At 46.4% G+C, this 20,092-nt stretch overlaps 1 protein-coding gene across 11 annotated transcripts in view; it reads left to right on the forward strand.

Annotated features, from left to right (window-relative positions):
- Positions 1–20,092, forward strand: part of LOC106590274 (microtubule-associated protein 4) — a 124,093-nt gene that overhangs the window by 30,009 nt on the left and 73,992 nt on the right. For 9 of the 11 annotated variants that reach the window (XM_014181093.2, XM_014181095.2, XM_014181101.2 and 6 more), the window contains one exon: positions 1,645–1,701. The exons of the other annotated variants lie outside the window; for them this stretch is intronic. In XM_014181093.2, coding sequence (XP_014036568.2) covers positions 1,645–1,701 — 57 coding nt within the window. The remainder of the gene's footprint in view (positions 1–1,644; positions 1,702–20,092) is intronic. 11 annotated transcript variants of the gene reach the window in all.

Below are 20,092 nucleotides of genomic sequence, written 5' to 3' on the forward strand. Positions count from 1 at the left end.
CAGGGTAATGCAGGGTGATGTGTAAGACTCACACTCTTCTTTCAGGGTGATGTGTAAGACTCACTCTTCTCTCAGGATGATGCAGGGTGATGTGTAAGACTCACTCTTCTCTCAGGGTAATGCAGGGTGATGTGTAAGACACACACTCTTCTCAGGGTGATGTGTAAGACTCACTCTTCTTTCAGGGTGATGTGTAAGACTCACACTCTTCTCTCAGGGTGATGTGTAAGACTCACTTTCTCTCAGGGTGATGTGAAATACTCTCACTCTTCTTTCAGGGTGATGTGAAATACTCACACTCTTCTCTCAGGGTGATGTGTAAGACTCACACTTCTCTCAGGGTGACGTGAAAGACTCACACTCTTCTCTCAAGGTAATGCAGGGTGATGTGAAAGACTCACACTCTTCTTTCAGGGTGACGTGAAAGACTCACACTTCTCTCAGGGTGATGCAGGGTGACGTGAAAGACTCACACTCTTCTCTCAGGGTGATGCAGGGTGACGTGAAAGACTCACACTCTTCTCTCAGGGTAATGTGCTTGGCTTTCATTGTTCCCATCTCCATCAATGACTTCCTTCCATCTATTCTTCCTTCCTGGGAGAGATGAGCGAGAGAGAGAGAGAAAGAAAGAAATAAAGAGAGCTCTACAAATCTTCTTTGACATTACGCCCACGCCACACAGTAACATGGGTTTATATCTATTACCCATGTATGTTTCTGTAATTGTGCTGTATGTGTGTGTCTGTCTATAATTTGATTATGGCGTGTCCAAGTCTGTAAATTGTTATGTCTGATATTTGTCTGAAACATTTTTCCCCGCTGCTGTTGTCTTGGTTGGATGAGGTGTCTCTTGAAAACCCTATTTGATCTCAATGAGACAAACCCGGATGAATGAAGGTTAAACGAACAATCGCTGACCGTACTGGAGCGCGTGCAGCCAGGCGTCTTAGAGTTTCACATGCCGTATGAGCAGATCATGCATGTTCTAATGAAATGAACGCCAGGATTAGTCCTTAGCGAATGGGCTTCACCATCTACACCCAACCAATACCACAGTTAATCCACGCTATTGAATGTGCGGATAGCTGCCAACGTCTAATCTCACTTTAATTCAGACCCCCGTGGTTTCTGGGAAGGGCTGCCATAATTAGGCACGTAACTAGGCCCAACGGTGTAGGACAACTATAATCCTAAAAGTGAGAAGAAGCGTGTGTGTGTGACGTTACATGACCTTATGTAAGCAGCTCGAGATAAGAGACTGATGAAGCCAGACAGAGCTGGACAAGGCCTGCCATTTTGGGTCGGATGGTGTGTCACTCCAGCGGCTGCGGCCTGATTTTAGTGGAGTGTTTGTGTCTGGGTCCAACAGACTGTGACTCAGCTGTAGGCCACGTCTCTTGTCCAGACAGTCTGTCCAGACAGTCTGTCCAGAGTTGCAGACTGTGTGTGGGAAGTTTTCCATGATGGCCAACTTCAGAAGTACCTTAGACAGAAATGAAGTGTTGGTTCCAGCTGACGCAGCAACACACCTTGGTGTGTGTGTGTGTGTGTGTGTGTGTGTGTGTGTGTGTGTGTGTCCAATCAGAAAATTAATAGGTAGTCGGTCTAATGTGTGTGTGTGTGTGTGTGTGTGTGTGTGAGCAGATGCCGACTCTGTGTTGGAGAATGGCGAGCAGGACGCCCAAGGGGCACAAAAACCTGGTAAGAGTTGATTCCCAGAATGTTCCACTCTGTCCCCAGCCACTCTGAACGTACCACCTGATCATTCTCATGCACCTTCGTCCGTCACGCCTGTTTCTCGTCCTTTACTTCCTGCTTCCCGTGTCCTCGTCATTTGCTTGAGTTATTTCTCTTTTTGAGTGTTTTGACTGTGTGTGGTTGGGTTGGCTCCATTCTTACTTGTATAGTCAACCAAGGACTTTCAGGGCAGGATGTGTAAGGTTAGTTATATATTGGTAGTCCAGGATGTGTAAGGTTAGTTATATATTGGTAGTCCAGGATGTGTAAGGTTAGTTATATATTGGTAGTCCAGGATGTGTAAGGTTAGTTATATATTGGTAGTCCAGGATGTGTAAGGTTAGTTATATATTGGTAGTCCAGGATGTGTAAGGTTAGTTATATATTGGTAGTCCAGGATGTGTAAGGTTAGTTATATATTGGTAGTCCAGGATGTGTAAGGTTAGTTATATATTGGTAGTCCAGGATGTGTAAGGTTAGTTATATATTGGTAGTCCAGGATGTGTAAGGTTAGTTATATATTGGTAGTCCAGGATGTGTAAGGTTAGTTATATATTGGTAGTCCAGGATGTGTAAGGTTAGTTATATATTGGTTGGACCTTTTTGAGGTTCAACGGCATCGTGTCACACACTATAAAAGTACAAGGCCGTTATTCTGTCTTTCACTTCCTCTCTATTTATAGAAAGGTTCATCTTTACCTTTTCTTCTCTCACACCTGTATCCGAAAGGCTGAATAGCCATTACTACTGTTCACAGGAACTCTATAGAAGTTACAGAATCACCTGAATTGTGCATAAGAACCTTGGAAGGGACCAGAAAGAAGGTGTTTCTGTGAACACTCATGTTCTGTGAACACTAATGTTCTGTGAACACTCTCAAGTGCTGCTGTGGATCACTTCAGTTTCTCAAGCGCTGAAGTGCTGTCTACTCTCGTCCTTCCATCTGAAATGAGGTGTTCTGTGACTAGCTGAGCGGTCTTTATCTAGCTGAGCAGTCTTTATCAGAGTGTTCTGTGACTAGCTGAGCGGTCTTTATCAGAGTGTTCTGTGACTAGCTGAGCAGTCTTTATCAGAGCGTTCTGTGACTAGCTGAGCAGTCTTTATCAGAGCGTTCTGTGACTAGCTGAGTGGTCTTTATCAGAGTGTTCTGTGACTAGCTGAGCGGTCTTTATCAGAGTGTTCTGTGACTAGCTGAGCAGTCTTTATCAGAGTGTTCTGTGACTAGCTGAGTGGTCTTTATCAGAGTGTTCTGTGACTAGCTGAGCGGTCTTTATCAGAGTGTTCTGTGACTAGCTGAGCGGTCTTTATCAGAGTGTTCTGTGACTAGCTGAGAAGTCTTTATCAGAGTGTTCTGTGACTAGCTGAGCAGTCTTTATCAGAGTGTTCTGTGACTAGCTGAGCGGTCTTTATCAGAGTGTTCTGTGACTAGCTGAGCGGTCTTTATCAGAGTGTTCTGTGACTAGCTGAGCGGTCTTTATCAGAGTGTTCTGTGACTAGCTGAGTGGTCTTTATCAGAGTGTTCTGTGACTAGCTGAGCAGTCTTTATCAGAGTGTTCTGCCTATCTGATGGAAGCTTCATTATTGCCTCTGAGGTAATTAACTAACTGCAGCACTGGAGGGGGGAAATGAACTCTGCTCTGCCTTTATGCCATCTCCTATTGAACGGCCCTTTTAATTACCCACTAACAGACAAACGTGTGCCGTAGGACGTCAGTATATATTTCAATACATTTCAGCAGATTGTAAGGGGAATTCCACTTTGTGTGTGTGTGTGTGTGTGTGTGTGTGTGTGTGTGTGTGTGTGTGTGTGTGTGTGTGTGTGTGTGTGTGTGTGTGTGTGTGTGTGTGTGTGTGTGTGTGTGTGTGTCTGTGTTTTGTACACTCCTTTTCTTTCTTTGCTTCCGTTTGCTCAGTCTAATTCCTTTGCCATTCTGACAATTCCAATCCACCACATGACCCTTTCTTGAAATACTGTGCATGACCTTGATGAGGTTGAAATTGCATGGATGAAATAGTTAGTCTGATGCACCCAATGCTCTATTACACCAACACTCATATTTACCACCCAAGTACAGTACAACTCTCTCTCCCTTCAGCCCAGGTTGACTTGAATAAGACTAGAGAGCTTGTGCTCGTTGGCAGTGTGGCTGAGCCCAGCATGTCATAGTGCCCGCCTGCCTTGCCCATCTGACCGGGGTCGATGGGAGGGTGTTACTGGGGAGCAGGACTGCGGGCGGTCGTCTGGGTTGGCATGACCTCTGTCCGTCTGTCTGTCTCTGTCCCTCCATCTGTTTGCATGCCTCGGTCAGCGTCACTGCGGTTACAAAGTGAGTGTGCGGGGGCAGTATGTGTGTGTGTGGCGGGGATATGCTGTGGGACAGGGGTGTTCTCAGGGAACATCCTGGACTTCCAGACCAGGCTCCAGTCCAGACTTGTAGCCTGTATTCACTTAATCCTGTCTGACTCTTGATTTGCCTCAAATCCACTGTAGGATACAAGAAGATGTCATCAGCTATCTCATAGTGAGGTTGCGCAAATAGAAGATGTGTTTATATTAAATAATGTCTACCCATTGATAGTAAGAGATTAAGATATGTTTTTTTATATGTATAATAGCCACCTATTGGTAATGAAATTGTGGTAGACTACTTGCGCGTAGCACCTGGCCTTTTCTGGGTACATTGATTCCATTTATCATTATCAAAGGTAACCTTTTGGGGAGTAGAGTAGAGTAGAGTAGAGGCAGGAGGTATAAGTACTAACTAGGTCAGAGAATTGAGACGTAAGGTGAATGCAGAGACGGGAAGCACAGTTTGGGAGCCATGACAATGAGTGTGTGTGCGTGTGTTTGTGCTGCATGATGCCACTGGCTGCGATGCATGTATGTATGCTACTGCATGGGGAAATGCTTGGGGTAGGCAGGTGTTGTAGTTGGCAGAACTGGTTTTGCTGTGATCGCTTTACTAACCAGCACTCTTGTTCTCTTCCCTATCGCCCCTCTCACCCACCATGTCCCCCCACTCCTATTCATACTCTTATACCCTCCTTCCCTTTCTCATGGATCATCTCTCCATCTCTCTCTACCTCCTATCTACCATTCATCTCTCTGAGTGTCTCTCTCTCTCCTCTCATCCTCTTTTTCTTCCTCTCTTCCCTCAACTCTCCTCTCTCTTGTCCTTCCCCAACCCAAGCTTCAGAGGACTAGAACAAGCCACCGCCTGAGTGTCACCTGTGCTTCTGCTTCTCTGCACCTCTCCTCTCCCACCTCAGTACCCCCTCCCCCTATAACAACCACACCACCACCACCACCACCACCGCAATGCCCGTCAGCGTGGAGACCTCTGTAGGAAACATTGTGGACCCTCTCCTGACTCTCGCCAACCTTCCATCAGAATATGGGGGTTAGGGTGCTCCACTGCCGCCAGCATAAGTCCACTCTCTCTCCTACTCTGAACCTAGAGGACTAAATGAGCAAAAATAAGCCTACACAGATGATCAAGCACACAGTAGCTATGCAGGTACAGACTCATACACACAAGGAACATTCAGACAGAATATACACACACACACACACGCGCACGCACACGCAAACACACACGCAAACACATACACTAACACACACAGATGCTTTGAAATTCCCTACACTCAAACCAGAGTATGAGTATGGTCCTATAAAAAAAACTATTGTTGCCTGATTCCATTTTTAACAACATTTCATTTTTCTCCATTTTCTTTTTCCAGGTTTCCATTTTCCCCAGTTTTTTTTTTCTTCGGGTTTTCGATTTCAAAATCACACTTTTTTAATAGAAAAACAACTGAATTGGATTTTTTAAGTCCATGTTTTAACAACAATGTTTAAACCACATCAGGAGACCACTTTTGAGGTCTGGGCAAATTTCAAAATCTACATTTCTGGGTGTAATGACCCTTTTAATTCTAGTGTGCAACTAGCAACAGGCTGTTGTTTAGCTGTCAAAACAAAAACACTTGAATGATGCGAATAATCATGATATCATTCTGCCAGGCAAGCACAGTCTACTTTGTAGTTAACATTTCAACGAGAAGGGTGTTGGGAGTCTTTCCATCTACCAGAAGGTTTTCATTAGCGTCATCGCTAAGGCGCACCGCTCATCCAGAGACGGGACGTTCTCGATGCCTCCTCAGAAAGTTGCAGGAAATATACGAATCCCTGATGCATTCTGTTCGTGTCATGATGATGAACTTGAGCAAATGAATTCATTTTCAGCACATTTAGTCGATTCCCTATTAAGTCCAAGACATTCTAGAATATTGTTGAATTCCGCTTTAACGTCCGGATTCCGTGATTCCGTCCGCGTTCTCCGCATCACACATTTTCTAGGGCCCTAGATGAGTGTTATAGGATGCTACAACTTCAAGTGAGAGTACTGTTAATATGGCTGGTCATGAGGATATGGCTGGTCACAAACACGCCTGTCTGTCACCCTGTCCTCTTCTCATATCCCATATGGCCCCTTGGGCTTTTGCACATATTGTTCCAGGAAGTGATGCATACAACTAGTAACTGTAATATACTGCACACACATGGGCACGCCATGATTACTCTACAACGCACATGCGCCCTCACTTCGTATTTATTCACGTGTAGTTTACATACTCACCCTTCCACAAAGTTTCTTCTCGCTCGCTCTCTCTTCCTTGTGTCACTCACTTACTTGGGGATGTTTTATTACGCTTCAGTGGACAAGTTCATCTCCACACACACACACACACACACACACACACACACACACATAAACTTTGATTTGACCCACGTACCACTGCCAGCCGCTCTCCTCCCGTAAGCACCTGGGATAGCTCTACCAGCGTGTTCTCCTAACACCAAACCCACGCTGCTTCTAGCTCTGACGTCAGGTTGTCTCTGTCCTAAAAGTCTGGGCTGTTTCTGAAAGTCCCGTTATTTTCTCTCTAACACACTACCTTTTAACACACGCCACTCGGCGTGCAAGTTCGCACGCTTTCTCATTCATCTGTCGTTTGTTTCATTTCATTTCAGTTTAAAGTAAATCAAGTGAAAGTTAAGGATGACTTAAACATCTTTACGAGGCTTACCGACCTCTTTTTTTCCCCTATGGCTTTGCTGTTCTCAGAAAGTCGTCCCCTTGACTTTGACTACTCTTCGTGTTGTTGATACCGAGCCTCACCCTCCTCCACTGCGCATCTGTGTACAGCGCTCTTTTTACAGACTGTCCGTCCGTCTTAGTTTGTCCATCTGTCTGCACCTTGTGCTAATAAACTCTTCCACAACTTGGCTCTTTCTTCATCGGTTAACCTCCAATTAACCCCTTGTTGATTCTGTGAATGTTGCTTTTTGCTGTTTGTTGATTGTAACTTTTTATTTCCTGTTCAAATGATATCATGAAATGTTAATTCACTCCCCTGAACTCTGTTTTTCTTGACAGCGGCGAAAGAGTGGAGCTCCGTTAACACCATTTTACCATAGTAACCTTTCGATGCTGTGTGTTTTTGCCATGTTACAACTTACATTAGACATGACACTCTGCTTCAGAAGCCCGCTGGTGGCCGAAACTGGTACACTTTAACAGGGCTTTTTTAGCCTTTCTTAATATACAGTATAATATATTATTCATAGACAAACGTCTGAACCATCCATTTTAAGGATGGGCGATTGATATGGAATTCATTTGATTAATTCAAATGTATGTTTTTTTCACAATATTCCATTTGCCTGAATCGCCAGAATGACGTTTTTCTTTTTCTTTCGTTTTTCGTTTTATGACCGTTTATGTCCGCTTGTTTTAATGTTGTTTTAATGTTGTCTCGTCTGACCAACTTCTTTTAGAATGCATTATAGAAAATGAACCCAGGTCTCATCAACCATCTCTCAAACACACGCCTACGTGCTAGTGAGTAGCCAGACAATCTTTATATTTAAAGTCTAGCCAACTTGGATCTATTCGCTAGCTAACAGGGTAGAACAGGTGAACTCTTAGGAACACACCCTTCTGTTCGTCTCCAACCGTTTGAACACACTCCTTCGCTCCTTCTGCTGTGACTCTGCACCTTCCCATTTTACACACACACACACACACACACACACACACACACACACACACACACACACACACACACACACACACACACACACACACACACACACCAAGCCCCTGCCACTCACTGCAACAAAGATGAAAGATCACGTCTTTCTCTCTGACCAAAAGCCGTTTCAACTCGCTATTTGCGTTTGAGGTTTGGTCCAACAGAGTCATTACTGTAATAGAGGAGAAGTTAACCTTTCCACCTATTCCCTTTTTATGTTTCAACTCCTCAAACTGCGTGCCGAGCAGCCCCTATCAAAACGGAAGTATCAACGAACATTTGATTCTGGGAAAATGAATGCTCGGTTTGTGTTGCATGCATTTTCCACCCCAGACTGTAATACTAACTGTCTAGTCTGTGTTTTATAAATGTGTAACGAGCATAAAAACAATTTATATAAGGAATTGGCAACTCGTTCTCATTCTGAGAAATAAGGCAGGCCCACTTGATTTCAACATCTGAACAGAGTGGACAGGCTAGAATGTGTTCAAACGGTTGGAGACGAACAGAAGGGTGTGTTCATAACAGTTCACCTGTTCAACCCTGTTAGCTAGCAAATAGATCCAAGTTGGCTAGACTTTAAATATAAATATTGTCTGGCTACTCACTAGCACGTAGGCGTGTGCTTGAGAGATGGTTCATTTTCTCTTAACGCCAGCTACAAGAAGCGGGTTAGTTTTAGTGAGTGTTCATTATGCACGGTTCTGTTTAGATGTGTAACAATAAGGGCGTTTTGATAGACTTCAAAGCCAGATCAGTAATTACTACAACAACAAAAAGCAGGACGAGCTAGTTTGATCATCAAATGATGAGTGGGTCTTATGGTTGTGGAAGGCAGGTGTAATTTCACCAGCCCTGAATTCATGAGATTATTGCTGTTTGAAATGTAGTATATTTGACCTTTTTAATTGTACAACAAAGCGTATTTAGAAAACATTTTGTTTTAAATGAAGACATATCGTGAATCACCCATAAGTTGAGATCTGGCCTAAAAATCCTAACTCCATTTGCCTCGGTTACAAACAGCACCTTGATTAATAGCATTATCTTATTGACATGGGGAATAGTTTTACCTGCATTGAGGTAGTCTGCTTGGTTTAGTAATGTTTCTGAAGAATAATGTTTCTTAGACTAATTCATGAGGACACCCTTGCCTGATTCGTCATGGACTTTAATGAATCAAGCTACTTTAACAATACAAGAGGGATGGGAGACAGATGGATACAACCACAAAAGGACACTTGTTTTTTCCTACTGTTTTGATGTCCTTGTCTAACTCAGCCTTTACTCTTAGGAGAGCTCTGTCCTTCTTCGTTCATTTAACTTTACTCGCACCCTTGTGAGATCAGATCATCCCGACCTGTCTATTCCTTCTCCTCTCTGTGCCATTAGACTGCAGTTAGCACTGTGTGTGTCTGTGCATCTATCTGTGTGTCGATGTTCGTGTGCATGTGCTCTCCAGTTCTCTTCCCCGAGCGGAACAGGGGGCCTGGGTAGCACTGCTGCTGCGTGGCCTCTTGGCAGGCTTCTCTCTGTCTCGCCAGTCCGGGGGGAGATCTCCAGCTCGAGCCGCAGCTATATGGGTCAGGTTGGCCTACTTACGGCTGGGGGCTGCAGCAGCAGCGGCTGGATGGCCCCACATCAGATGTGCTTCATGGGGAGGCAGAGCAGAGGAGAGCGGGGAGGACAGGACCGTCCCTCCAGAGACCCACAGGAGCCTGCCTCCGAGTCCTCAGAGCCCTGGTCCTGCCAGCTGTGTCACCCACAACCCTGGGAAAATAGAGAGTGAGAGGGAGACTGCCCCTGCCATGGAGCGAGATGGAAAAACGTTGGAAAAACGTTGACCTATACATTATACATACTTTCATTAAAATGCAAAGATACAGAGCTGCCACCAGGAGAAAGGTAGGAAGAGAGCTTGACAGAAAGACTGAGACAGAGACCGAGAGAGACAGAGACCGAGAGAGACAGAGACCGAGAGAGACAGAGACCGAGAGAGACAGAGACCGAGAGACTGAGAGAGACAGAAAGAGACAGAGACTGAGAGACAAACTGAGACTGAAAGAGAGACAGACAGAGACTGAGAGTGACATAGACTGAGACAGACATAGACTGAGCTTGACAGAGGTAGAGACTGAGAGACAGATATTGAGAGAGCCAGACTGAGCGAGACAGAGGTAGAGAGGCAGAGACTGAGAGAGACCGAGAGACAGAGATAGACATAGACGGACAGAGACGGAGAGACAGACATAGACGGAGAGAGACAGACATAGACGGAGAGAGACAGACAGAGAGACAGACAGACAGAGACACTGATAGAGAGACAGACAGAGACTGAGAGACAGACAGAGACTGAGAGAGACAGACGGAGACAGACGGAGTCTGAGAGAGACAGACGAAGTCTGAGAGAGACTGATAGAGACTGAGAGTAGAGAGAAAGACAGAGATTGAGAGAGACAGACTGAAACAGACTGAGAGAGACCGAGACTGAGCTTGACAGAGACTGAGAGACAGACTGAGACAGAGAGAGGCAGACAGAGACTGAGAGAGGCGGACAGAGATAGACAAGGATTGAGAGAGACAGACTGAGACAGACAAAGATTGAGAGAGACAGGCTGAGACAGACCAAGACTGAGAGAGACCGAGACTGAGGGAGTCTGAGAGAGACCGAGACTGGGGGAGTCTGAGAGAGACCGAGGCTGGGGGAGTCTGAGAGAGACCGAGACTGGGGGAGTCTGAGAGAGACCGAGACTGGGGGAGTCTGAGAGAGACCGAGACTGGGGGAGTCTGAGAGAGACCGAGACTGGGGGAGTCTGAGAGAGACCGAGGCTGAGGGAGTCTGAGAGAGACCGAGACTGGGGAGTCTGAGAGAGACCGAGACTGGGGGAGTCTGAGAGAGACCGAGACTGGGGGAGTCTGAGAGAGACCGAGACTGGGGGAGTCTGAGAGAGACCGAGGCTGGGGGAGTCTGAGAGAGACCGAGACTGAGGGAGTCTGAGAGAGACCGAGACTGGGGGAGTCTGAGAGAGACCGAGACTGGGGGAGTCTGAGAGAGACCGAGACTGGGGGAGTCTGAGAGAGACCGAGTCTGAGAGAGACCGAGACTGAGAGACAGAGTCTGAAAGAGACAGACACAGAGACTGAGAGAGACAGAGACTGAGAGAGACAGACAGACTGAGAGAGACAGAGACAGTTATTGAGACAGACATAGGCTGAGAGACGCAGAGACTGAGAGCGACAGACATAGACTGAGAGGCAGACAGAGAGGCAGACAGAGAGACAGACAGACAGACAGACAGACTGGGAGAGACAGACAGAGACTGACAGAGACAGTTATTGAGAGAGACAGACATAGACAGAGACTGACAGAGACAGACAGACACTGAGAGAGATAGAGACGGACAGAGACTGAGAGAGACAGACAGAGACTGAGAGACAGACAGAGAATGAGAGACAGACAGACTGGGAGAGACAGACAGAGACAGACAGAGACTGACAGAGACAGACAGACACTGAGAGAGACCGAGACGAACAGAGACTGAGAGAGACAGACAGCGACTGAGAGACAGACAGATTGAGAGAGACAGAGACGGAGAGAGACTGAGAGAGACATGGACAGTTATTGCGAGAGACAGAGACGGAGAGAGACAGAGAAAAGACAGAGATGGAGAGAGACAGAGAAAAGACGGAGACGGAGAGAGCCGGAGACGGAGAGAGCCAGAGACAGGACAGACCGAGAGAGACAGAGACAGATCGAGAGAGACAGAGACTGAGACTCTGATAGAGAGACTGAGAGGGAGAAAGAGACTGAGGGAGAGACAGAGAATGAGAATGAGAGACAGAGACTGAGAGAGACAGAGACTGAGAGAGACAAAGACAGAGACTGAGAGAGACAAAGACAGAGACTGAGAGAGAGAAAGACAGAGACTGAGAGAGACAAAGACAGAGACTGAGAGAGACAAAGACAGAGAGAGACAAAGACTGAGAGAGACTGAGACTGAGAGAGACAAAGACTGAGAGAGACAAAGACTGAGACTGAGAGAGACAAAGACTGAGAGAGACAAAGACTGAGACTGAGAGAGACAAAGACAGAGACTGAGAGAGACAAAGACAGAGACTGAGAGAGACAAAGACAGAGACTGAGAGAGACAAAGACTGAGACTGAGAGAGACAAAGACTGAGACTGAGAGAGACAAAGACAGAGACTGAGAGAGACAAAGACAGAGACTGAGAGAGACAAAGACAGAGACTGAGAGAGACAAAGACAGAGATTTAGACTGAAACAGATTCTTAGAGAGACTAAGATAGAGAGACAGGGACTGTGACTTAGAGAGACTGAGAGAGTTAAAGACAGAGACTGAGAGAGTTAAAGACAGAGACTGAGAGAGACAGAGACTTTGAGTGACAGGGACTGAGAGAGAGACAGAGAGAGAGAGACAGAGTGAGAGACAGACAGAGACTGAGAGACTGAGACTGAGAGAGACTGAAACAGATTCTTAGAGAGACTAAGACAGAGAGACAGAGACAGGGACTGTGAGAGACTGGCAGACAGAGAGACAGACATAAACTGGGAGAGAGCGACAGAGACTGAGAAAGAGAGACAGAGAATGAGTGGGAGAGACAGAATGAGAAGGAGAGACTGAGAGAGACAGGGAGAGACAGAGAGAGAGACAGTTAAAGACAGAGACTGAGAGAGACAAAGACAGAGACTGAGAGAGACAAAGACAGAGACTTAGAGAGACAGAGAGTGAGAGACACAGAGACAGACAGTGAGAGAGACTGAGAGACAGAGACTGAGACTTAGAGAGACTGAGAGACAGGGACTGTGAGAGACAGACATAGACTGAGAGAGACAGACATAGAGAGAGAGAGACAGAGACAGAGAATGAGTGGGAGAGACATAGAATGAGAGGGAGAGACTGAGAGAGTTAAACACAGAGACTGAGAGAGACAGACATGGACTGAGAGAGACAGTGATAGACTGAGACGGGCAGACAGACTGAGAGAGACAGACATAGATTGAGAGAGAGAGATGGAGAGATAGAGGCTGAAGGATACAGAGACAGGGACTGAGAGAGAGTCAGGGACTGAGAGAGACAGAGACAGACACTGAGTGAGACAGACACTGAGTGAGACAGACACTGAGTGAGACAGACGCTGAGTGAGACAGACGCTGAGTGAGACAGACGCTGAGTGAGACAGACGCTGAGTGAGACAGACACTGAGTGAGACAGTGACAGAGAGACGGCGACTGAGAGACAGACTGAGAGGGAGAGACAGAGAGAGACTGAGGAAGACGGAGAGACTGAGAGGGAGACGGAGAGAGAGACACAGAGACCGAGAGAGATAAATACCTCTTCAGGTGGCAATATAATGGACAGATGGTTGGGAGGAAGTGGAATGAGCTCACTTCATCATATTCATCTACGTTGAAGTGTACTGTATGTATTAGCCTATATGGAAATGTACTTGACATGATCAATCTTTATGCTCCTGACGGAGGACTGAAGATGGAAGCTCATCACCTACAATCAAACAAAAACCTCTTGGAGTACTCAAAACACTATTACTGGGAATTCATGCAAGCCAAAGTGTTAACACACAGGCTTTCAGCAAAAACCGCTGCAATGCATGTGAACGCATGCCAAAGCCTGATGCTCTTTTCATCCTAATAACCTATGAACAAGAACTGTGGCTAAACCCCTTACATATTCATGATCTGCCTTTTTAATCCTGTAGCTTGGGAAAGCACACAGTCTATCCTCATTCCTCTAGTGGAAGCTGTCTCTTTCATCTTCTGCAGTTTCCACATGTAATGTTCTGATCCCCCATCCCGATGACTTTAAACCCAATCTGGAGCCTTTCTAATGCCTTCATGGTGTGCCGTGGGCCAGAGAGATGGACCGTGTTGTCTCACTGTGTGACTGCGAGCTGTAATAGAGATGAAATGAACACGGAAGAGAATACTTCTATATGTTTCTCTCCCCAGCAGACTCTCTCTGGGTGTTTAATGAGGCTATCAAAAGGAGGTGTGGTGGAATGGCAGACTATCGTGAGGTCATTGGGTCAGGCTCTGGGGCCTTATTAAAAAAGCGCCATATAAATATCATGTATTATACTTATTATGGAACAGGAGGGTCACTCAAGTTCAGAGCTGTTGTCGTGTAATATGGACGTGTGTGTGTGTGTGTGTGTGTGTGTGTGTGTGTGTGTGTGTGTGTGTGTGTGGTCGCGTCAGTAGCCCATTGCCTCAGTGCTCCCTCTACTTTGACCACCTTTCTCTTCAAGACCTGTCAATGACCACGCTCCTCACCACTTGTTCCCCTATCTCCTGCATTAGCCCTCTGGCTTAGATTAGAAAATAAGATGTATTAGATAAGAATTGGGTTCGATACTCCTTTAAAGGACGGCCCGCACTCCCAGAACTCAGTATGTTGAACTAACCCGGATGTTCAGTATCCAGGTATACAGGTAACTGCCAAAATAAGGGAAACACTTGAGTAAATGAGGGATAGAAAGTATATTGAAAGCAGGTGCTTCCACACAGGTGTGGTTCCTGAGTAAATTAAGCCGTTAACATCCCATCATGCTTAGGGTCATGTATAAAAATGCCCCGTTGCCCATTATTCTGGCTACCATGTCTAGAAGAAGAGAACTCAGTGACTTTGAAAGAGGTGTCTGAAAGGAGAATAGGGGGTTTAAAGGGTGTGTGTGTTTCAGTCACCAGATCTCAACCCAACTGAACACTGGAGCGGCGCCTGAGACAGCGTTTTCCACCACCATCAACAAAATACCAAGTGATGGAATTTCTCATGGAAGAATGGTGTCGCATCTCTCCAATAGAGGTCCAGACACTTGTAGAATCTCTGCCAGGGCGCGTTGAAGCTGTTCTGGCGGCTCGTCACCCGTTATCACTGTGCCCACTTCTGCCCACTTTCCTTTATCTGTGATTTACAGTACCACCCCTCTCTATACAATCTAACTCACCCAGGAGGACTCCCTCCACTCAGCACAGATGTGTGTCTTTACAGATCAGGGTGAAATGGGTTCTATCATTTCTGACCTAAATGGACTTAATTTCCCTGTGATTTTATTCCCTGTGATTTATTTATATCAAAGCCTTCCAAATGATATAACCCCTCAGCCTTAATCCTTAGGCTAACCACTGGGAAGATCAATGGACCTGCTGCTAACAGGGTTCTACATGGGCAGCCGGGCAATGGCCGCTTTACAGACGGGGGCAGGCAGGCACGCGCACGCACGCACGCACGCACGCACACACACACACACACACACACACACACACACACACAGTCAGAACTAAGCTGAATGCTGAGCCGCATGTGTGTATAGTGTGTGTGTATAGTGTGTGTGTGTGTGTGAGTGATATTCCAGAGGGATTGACATCAAAAACTGCAAAGCGGCAGGCTGTGGCAATTAAAGAACCCAGAGCTGTGATCTAATGACCCTGCATCTGTGGATCGCATGTGTAATCCAGTCTGACCGCAGAAGAGCAGTCTTCTATGTCCATGTGTCATCCAGTCTGACCGCAGAAGAGCAGTCTTCTATGTCCATGTGTCATCCAGTCTGACCGCAGAAGAGCAGTCTTCTATGTCCATGTGTCATCCTGTCTGACCGCAGAAGAGCAGTCTTCTATGTCCATGTGTCATCCAGTCTGACCGCAGAAGAGCAGTCTTCTATGTCCATGTGTCATCCAGTCTGACCGCAGAAGAGCAGTCTTCTATGTCCATGTGTCATCCAGTCTGATCGCAGAAGAGCAGTCTTCTATGTCCATGTGTCATCCAGTCTGACCGCGGAAGAGCAGTCTTCTATGTCCATGTGTCATCCAGTCTGACCGCGGAAGAGCAGTCTTCTATGTCCATGTGTCATCCAGTCTGACCGCGGAAGAGCAGTCTTCTATGTCCATGTGTCAACCAGTCTGACCGCGGAAGAGCAGTCTTCTATGTCCATGTGTCATCCAGTCTGACCGCGGAAGAGCAGTCTTCTATGTCCATGTGTCAACCAGTCTGACCGCGGAAGAGCAGTCTTCTATGTCCATGTGTCATCCAGTCTGACCGCGGAAGAGCAGTCTTCTATGTCCATGTGTCATCCAGTCTGACCGCGGAAGAGCAGTCTTCTATGTCCATGTGTCATCCAGTCTGACCGCGGAAGAGCAGTCTTCTATGTCCATGTGTCATCCTGTCTGACCGCGGAAGAGCAGTCTTCTATGTCCATGTGTCATCCTGTCTGACCGCGGAAGAGCAGTCTTCTATGTCCATGTGTCATCCTGTCTGACCGCGGAAGAGCAGTCTACTATGTCCATGTGTCATCCAGTCTGACCGCGGAAGAGCAGTCTTCTATGTCCATGTGTCAACCAGTCTGACCGCGGAAGAGCAGTCTTCTATGTCCATGTGTCATCCTGTCTGACCGCGAAAGAGCAGTCTTCTATGTCCATGTGTCAACCAGTCTGACCGCGGAAGAGCAGTCTTCTATGTCCATGTGTCATCCAGTCTGACCGCGGAAGAGCAGTCTTCTATGTCCATGTGTCAACCAGTCTGACCGCGGAAGAGCAGTCTTACATGTCCATGTGTCATCCTGTCTGACTGCAGAAGAGCAGTCTTCTATGTCCATGTGTCAACCAGTCTGACCGCGGAAGAGCAGTCTTCTATGTCCATGTGTCATCCAGTCTGACCGCGGAAGAGCAGTCTTCTATGTCCATGTGTCAACCAGTCTGACCGCGGAAGAGCAGTCTTCTATGTCCATGTGTCATCCTGTCTGACTGCAGAAGAGCAGTCTTACATGTCCATGTGTCATCCTGTCTGACTGCACAAGAGCAGTCTTACATGTCCATGTGTCATCCAGTCTGACCGCAGAAGAGCAGTCTTCCATGTCCATGTGTCATCCAGTCTGACCGCAGAAGAGCAGTCTTACATGTCCATGTGTCATCCAGTCTGACCGCAGAAGAGCAGTCTTCCATGTCCATGTGTCATCCAGTCTGACCGCAGAAGAGCAGTCTTACATGTCCATGTGTCATCCAGTCTGACCGCAGAAGAGCAGTCTTACATGTCCATGTGTCATCCAGTCTGACCGCAGAAGAGCAGTCTTACATGTCCATGTGTCATCCAGTCTGACCGCAGAAGAGCAGTCTTACATGTCCATGTGTCATCCAGTCTGACTGCAGAAGAGCAGTCTTCTATGTCCATGTGTCATCCAGTCTGACTGCAGAAGAGCAGTCTTACATGTCCATGTGTCATCCTGTCTGACTGCAGAAGAGCAGTCTTCCATGTCCATGTGTCATCCAGTCTGACCGCAGAAGAGCAGTCTTACATGTCCATGTGTCATCCAGTCTGACCGCAGAAGAGCAGTCTTCCATGTCCATGTGTCATCCAGTCTGACTGCAGAAGAGCAGTCTTCTATGTCCATGTGTCATCCAGTCTGACCGCGGAAGAGCAGTCTTCTATGTCCATGTGTCATCCAGTCTGACCGCGGAAGAGCAGTCTTACATGTCCATGCATTTATATGATTTTATCTCTTTTGTGCCTTTTCTTTTGTTTGAAATTTGAATGTACTATACATTTAATTTTTTATTTGCGTTGTTATAGGGACAATTCACCACAGCATCAACGTTTATCAGACGTTTGCACATCTGTTGGAGGTGGGATTATCTTCCCCCCGAATCAGTAGTCTTCGGAGGTGCCCCTGTGGTGCTCCCCTCGTCCCTCGCCCTGTCTGCCGGCGTGTGTACCCAGCATGCGGAAATCCGACTGGGGATAAGAAGAGGGGGAAAGCTGGGGTCAGCTGTAGGACAACACTGTGGAGTTAGCCGAGTTAGCGTAGCCTAGCATAGTCTTCTGTCCAGCTGTGTGGCACGGGGCTAATCCTGACACTTCCACTGCTCTGTCATTTTGTTTTGCTCTGCCTTCCTTACCACCCAGTCGTATTGATTACATTACAGGTTACAACCACAGAGGAAATGTACAGAGGTTTTGAAGTGTTCAGTCCCCACACTAAGTTGGGCTCAAATAGTGGGCTGAATAATTCATATTTATATATCTCTTCTAACTAATATGTGAATGGCAGGATTTGCTATGGGAGAACTCAAAACCACAGTTGTGTTGCTGAGTCCTATTTAGAGAGATACATTTCAGTGTTTCCCCAATGTTCATTTATCAGTGGCGGGCCGCCGCTGCTAAATTGTTGTCGCCACTCCAAGAGATATGAGGTAAAAAACAATTGGGATGGTAAAACACTGACAGTGTAAACGACTAAAACCAGATATAAAATATGTAGAAAAGATAAAGGAGATTTAAATTTTTTAAATAAGATAATCTTAGAGAACTAACAATCACCGATTAATTTTTTTTTTTGAAAGAATCTAAAATTCCAAAAATGTTTGAGTCACTCAGATAGCATAAGAACAAGGCATAAGCCATGGCAAAATGTGTAGAATTGCAGGAAATTAGCTCTTGGCTGCAGAGACAAAAATAGCTACATTTTGTCTCTGTGGCCAAGAAGAGGGCGTTTTTTAAAACTTTGGTCTGAAACCACACAATTGGCCATGCCCACTACCACGCCATACGTCCACTAACTTTGCCACCTTTGCTGAAAATAATCCTAGGGGAAGCACTGCATTTACCCTCGGGACAGGGACGAGAGTCGACCAGTTCCTTTATGGCTGCAGTTAAAAGCAGAGCCTACCACTTCTTCAGATGTTATGTCACAGAACATCCATTTGAAATGGAACACTAATGTACGTACAGTGTCTACTGCACATGGGCGGAGCAGAATGCCACTGGGTTGTATTTGAGATTCAGGTGGTGATTGTGTCACACCCATCCATCCATTTTTCCACCCAGGGACTTAATCTCTCCAACTCCGAAAGCCATCGCGTCTGGCCCTGTAAGAGGCTGTCTGCTCAGCTGAACCATGACAGGGATATACTGTGTATATAGACGCCCCACACACACACACAGACACACACACACACACACACACACACACACACACACACACACACACACTGAGAACCTCTGCCCAGAGAAACAGCAGCAGGGATCTAGGTCAGACAGAGCCATAGAGTATGCTAGGAGCTGGAGATACAGAGGGATGGAAAGAGGAGTAGAGAGATGGAGGGATGAAACTCCGGGCAAAGGCATCCAAAGGTTCACTGCCCTTCTTCTTACTGGGCCAGAAAGCCCTTAATTATGGTGTACCAATCTTTCACCCCTCCCTCTCCCACCCCGTCTGGGGCCCCTTCATTTTTGCCCTGTTTTGTTTTTCCCCAATGCCCTTAAACAACCCCATTGTGTTCAGTTGAGCTGGTGTGTTTCAATAGCTAACAGCTTGTTGACTGAACAATGGGTGGGCATGCGGCCTTGCTCCCCACGCTGGGTTCTCGGGGGCAAGCTGATACGAGTGCTACATGACTTGGCATGTTTGGGTCCAGACGCCCAGGCAGCCCCAGTCTGAAGTTGATTTACTTAGTGATGTGTGTGAATTCTGGAGTGTTGGGATGCCTGGAGCTGTCAGTGTCCCACTGTTTCGGATGCTTTCTTGACCCTTGATCAACCGGCCCCGGGCCGTTCTCTCTTCTGGGTTGTCCTCAACGCTCCCTTGCCTCACATCTTCACAAAGATCCAATCACTGTCCTCTTATCCAAGCATTAACCTCTTACTGTGTCCCCACTTTTCCTAACATTCATTTATTAGTTCTGCCGACCATTCTAGATCTCCAAGCCCCCTGAGTGCCCTGTCCCAGTTTCCTGGGGAGAGGCTTACGAGACATGCCTCATCACGAATTGGAGGCATTCAGACACGGTCTTGTTCAGTCCATCTCGTCTGAGCTTTCGGAGTATCTCAAATCAAATGTTATTTGTCACATGCGCCGAATACAACATGTGTAGACCTTACCGTGAAATGCTTACTTACAAGCCCCTAACCAACAATGCAGTTCAAGAAATAGAGTTAACCTCTATGGGCTAGGTGGCACATCACCGTCCCACTCTATTCAACAGCCAGTGGAAGAGGGTGGCGCGAAATACAAAACCTCAAAAATGCAATAATTTCAATTTTTCAAACATACGACTATTTTACACCATTTTAAAGACAAGACTCTCATTAATCTAACCACATTGTCCGATTTCAAAAAGGCTTTACAGCGAAAGCAAAACATTAGATTATGTTAGGAGAGTACATAGCCACAAATAATCACATAGCCATTTTCCAAGCAAGCATATATGTCACATAAACCCAAAACA

Source organism: Salmo salar, chromosome ssa29 (assembly GCF_905237065.1).
Source record: "Salmo salar chromosome ssa29, Ssal_v3.1, whole genome shotgun sequence".
In the NCBI taxonomy this organism is placed as follows: Eukaryota; Metazoa; Chordata; class Actinopteri; order Salmoniformes; family Salmonidae; genus Salmo; species Salmo salar.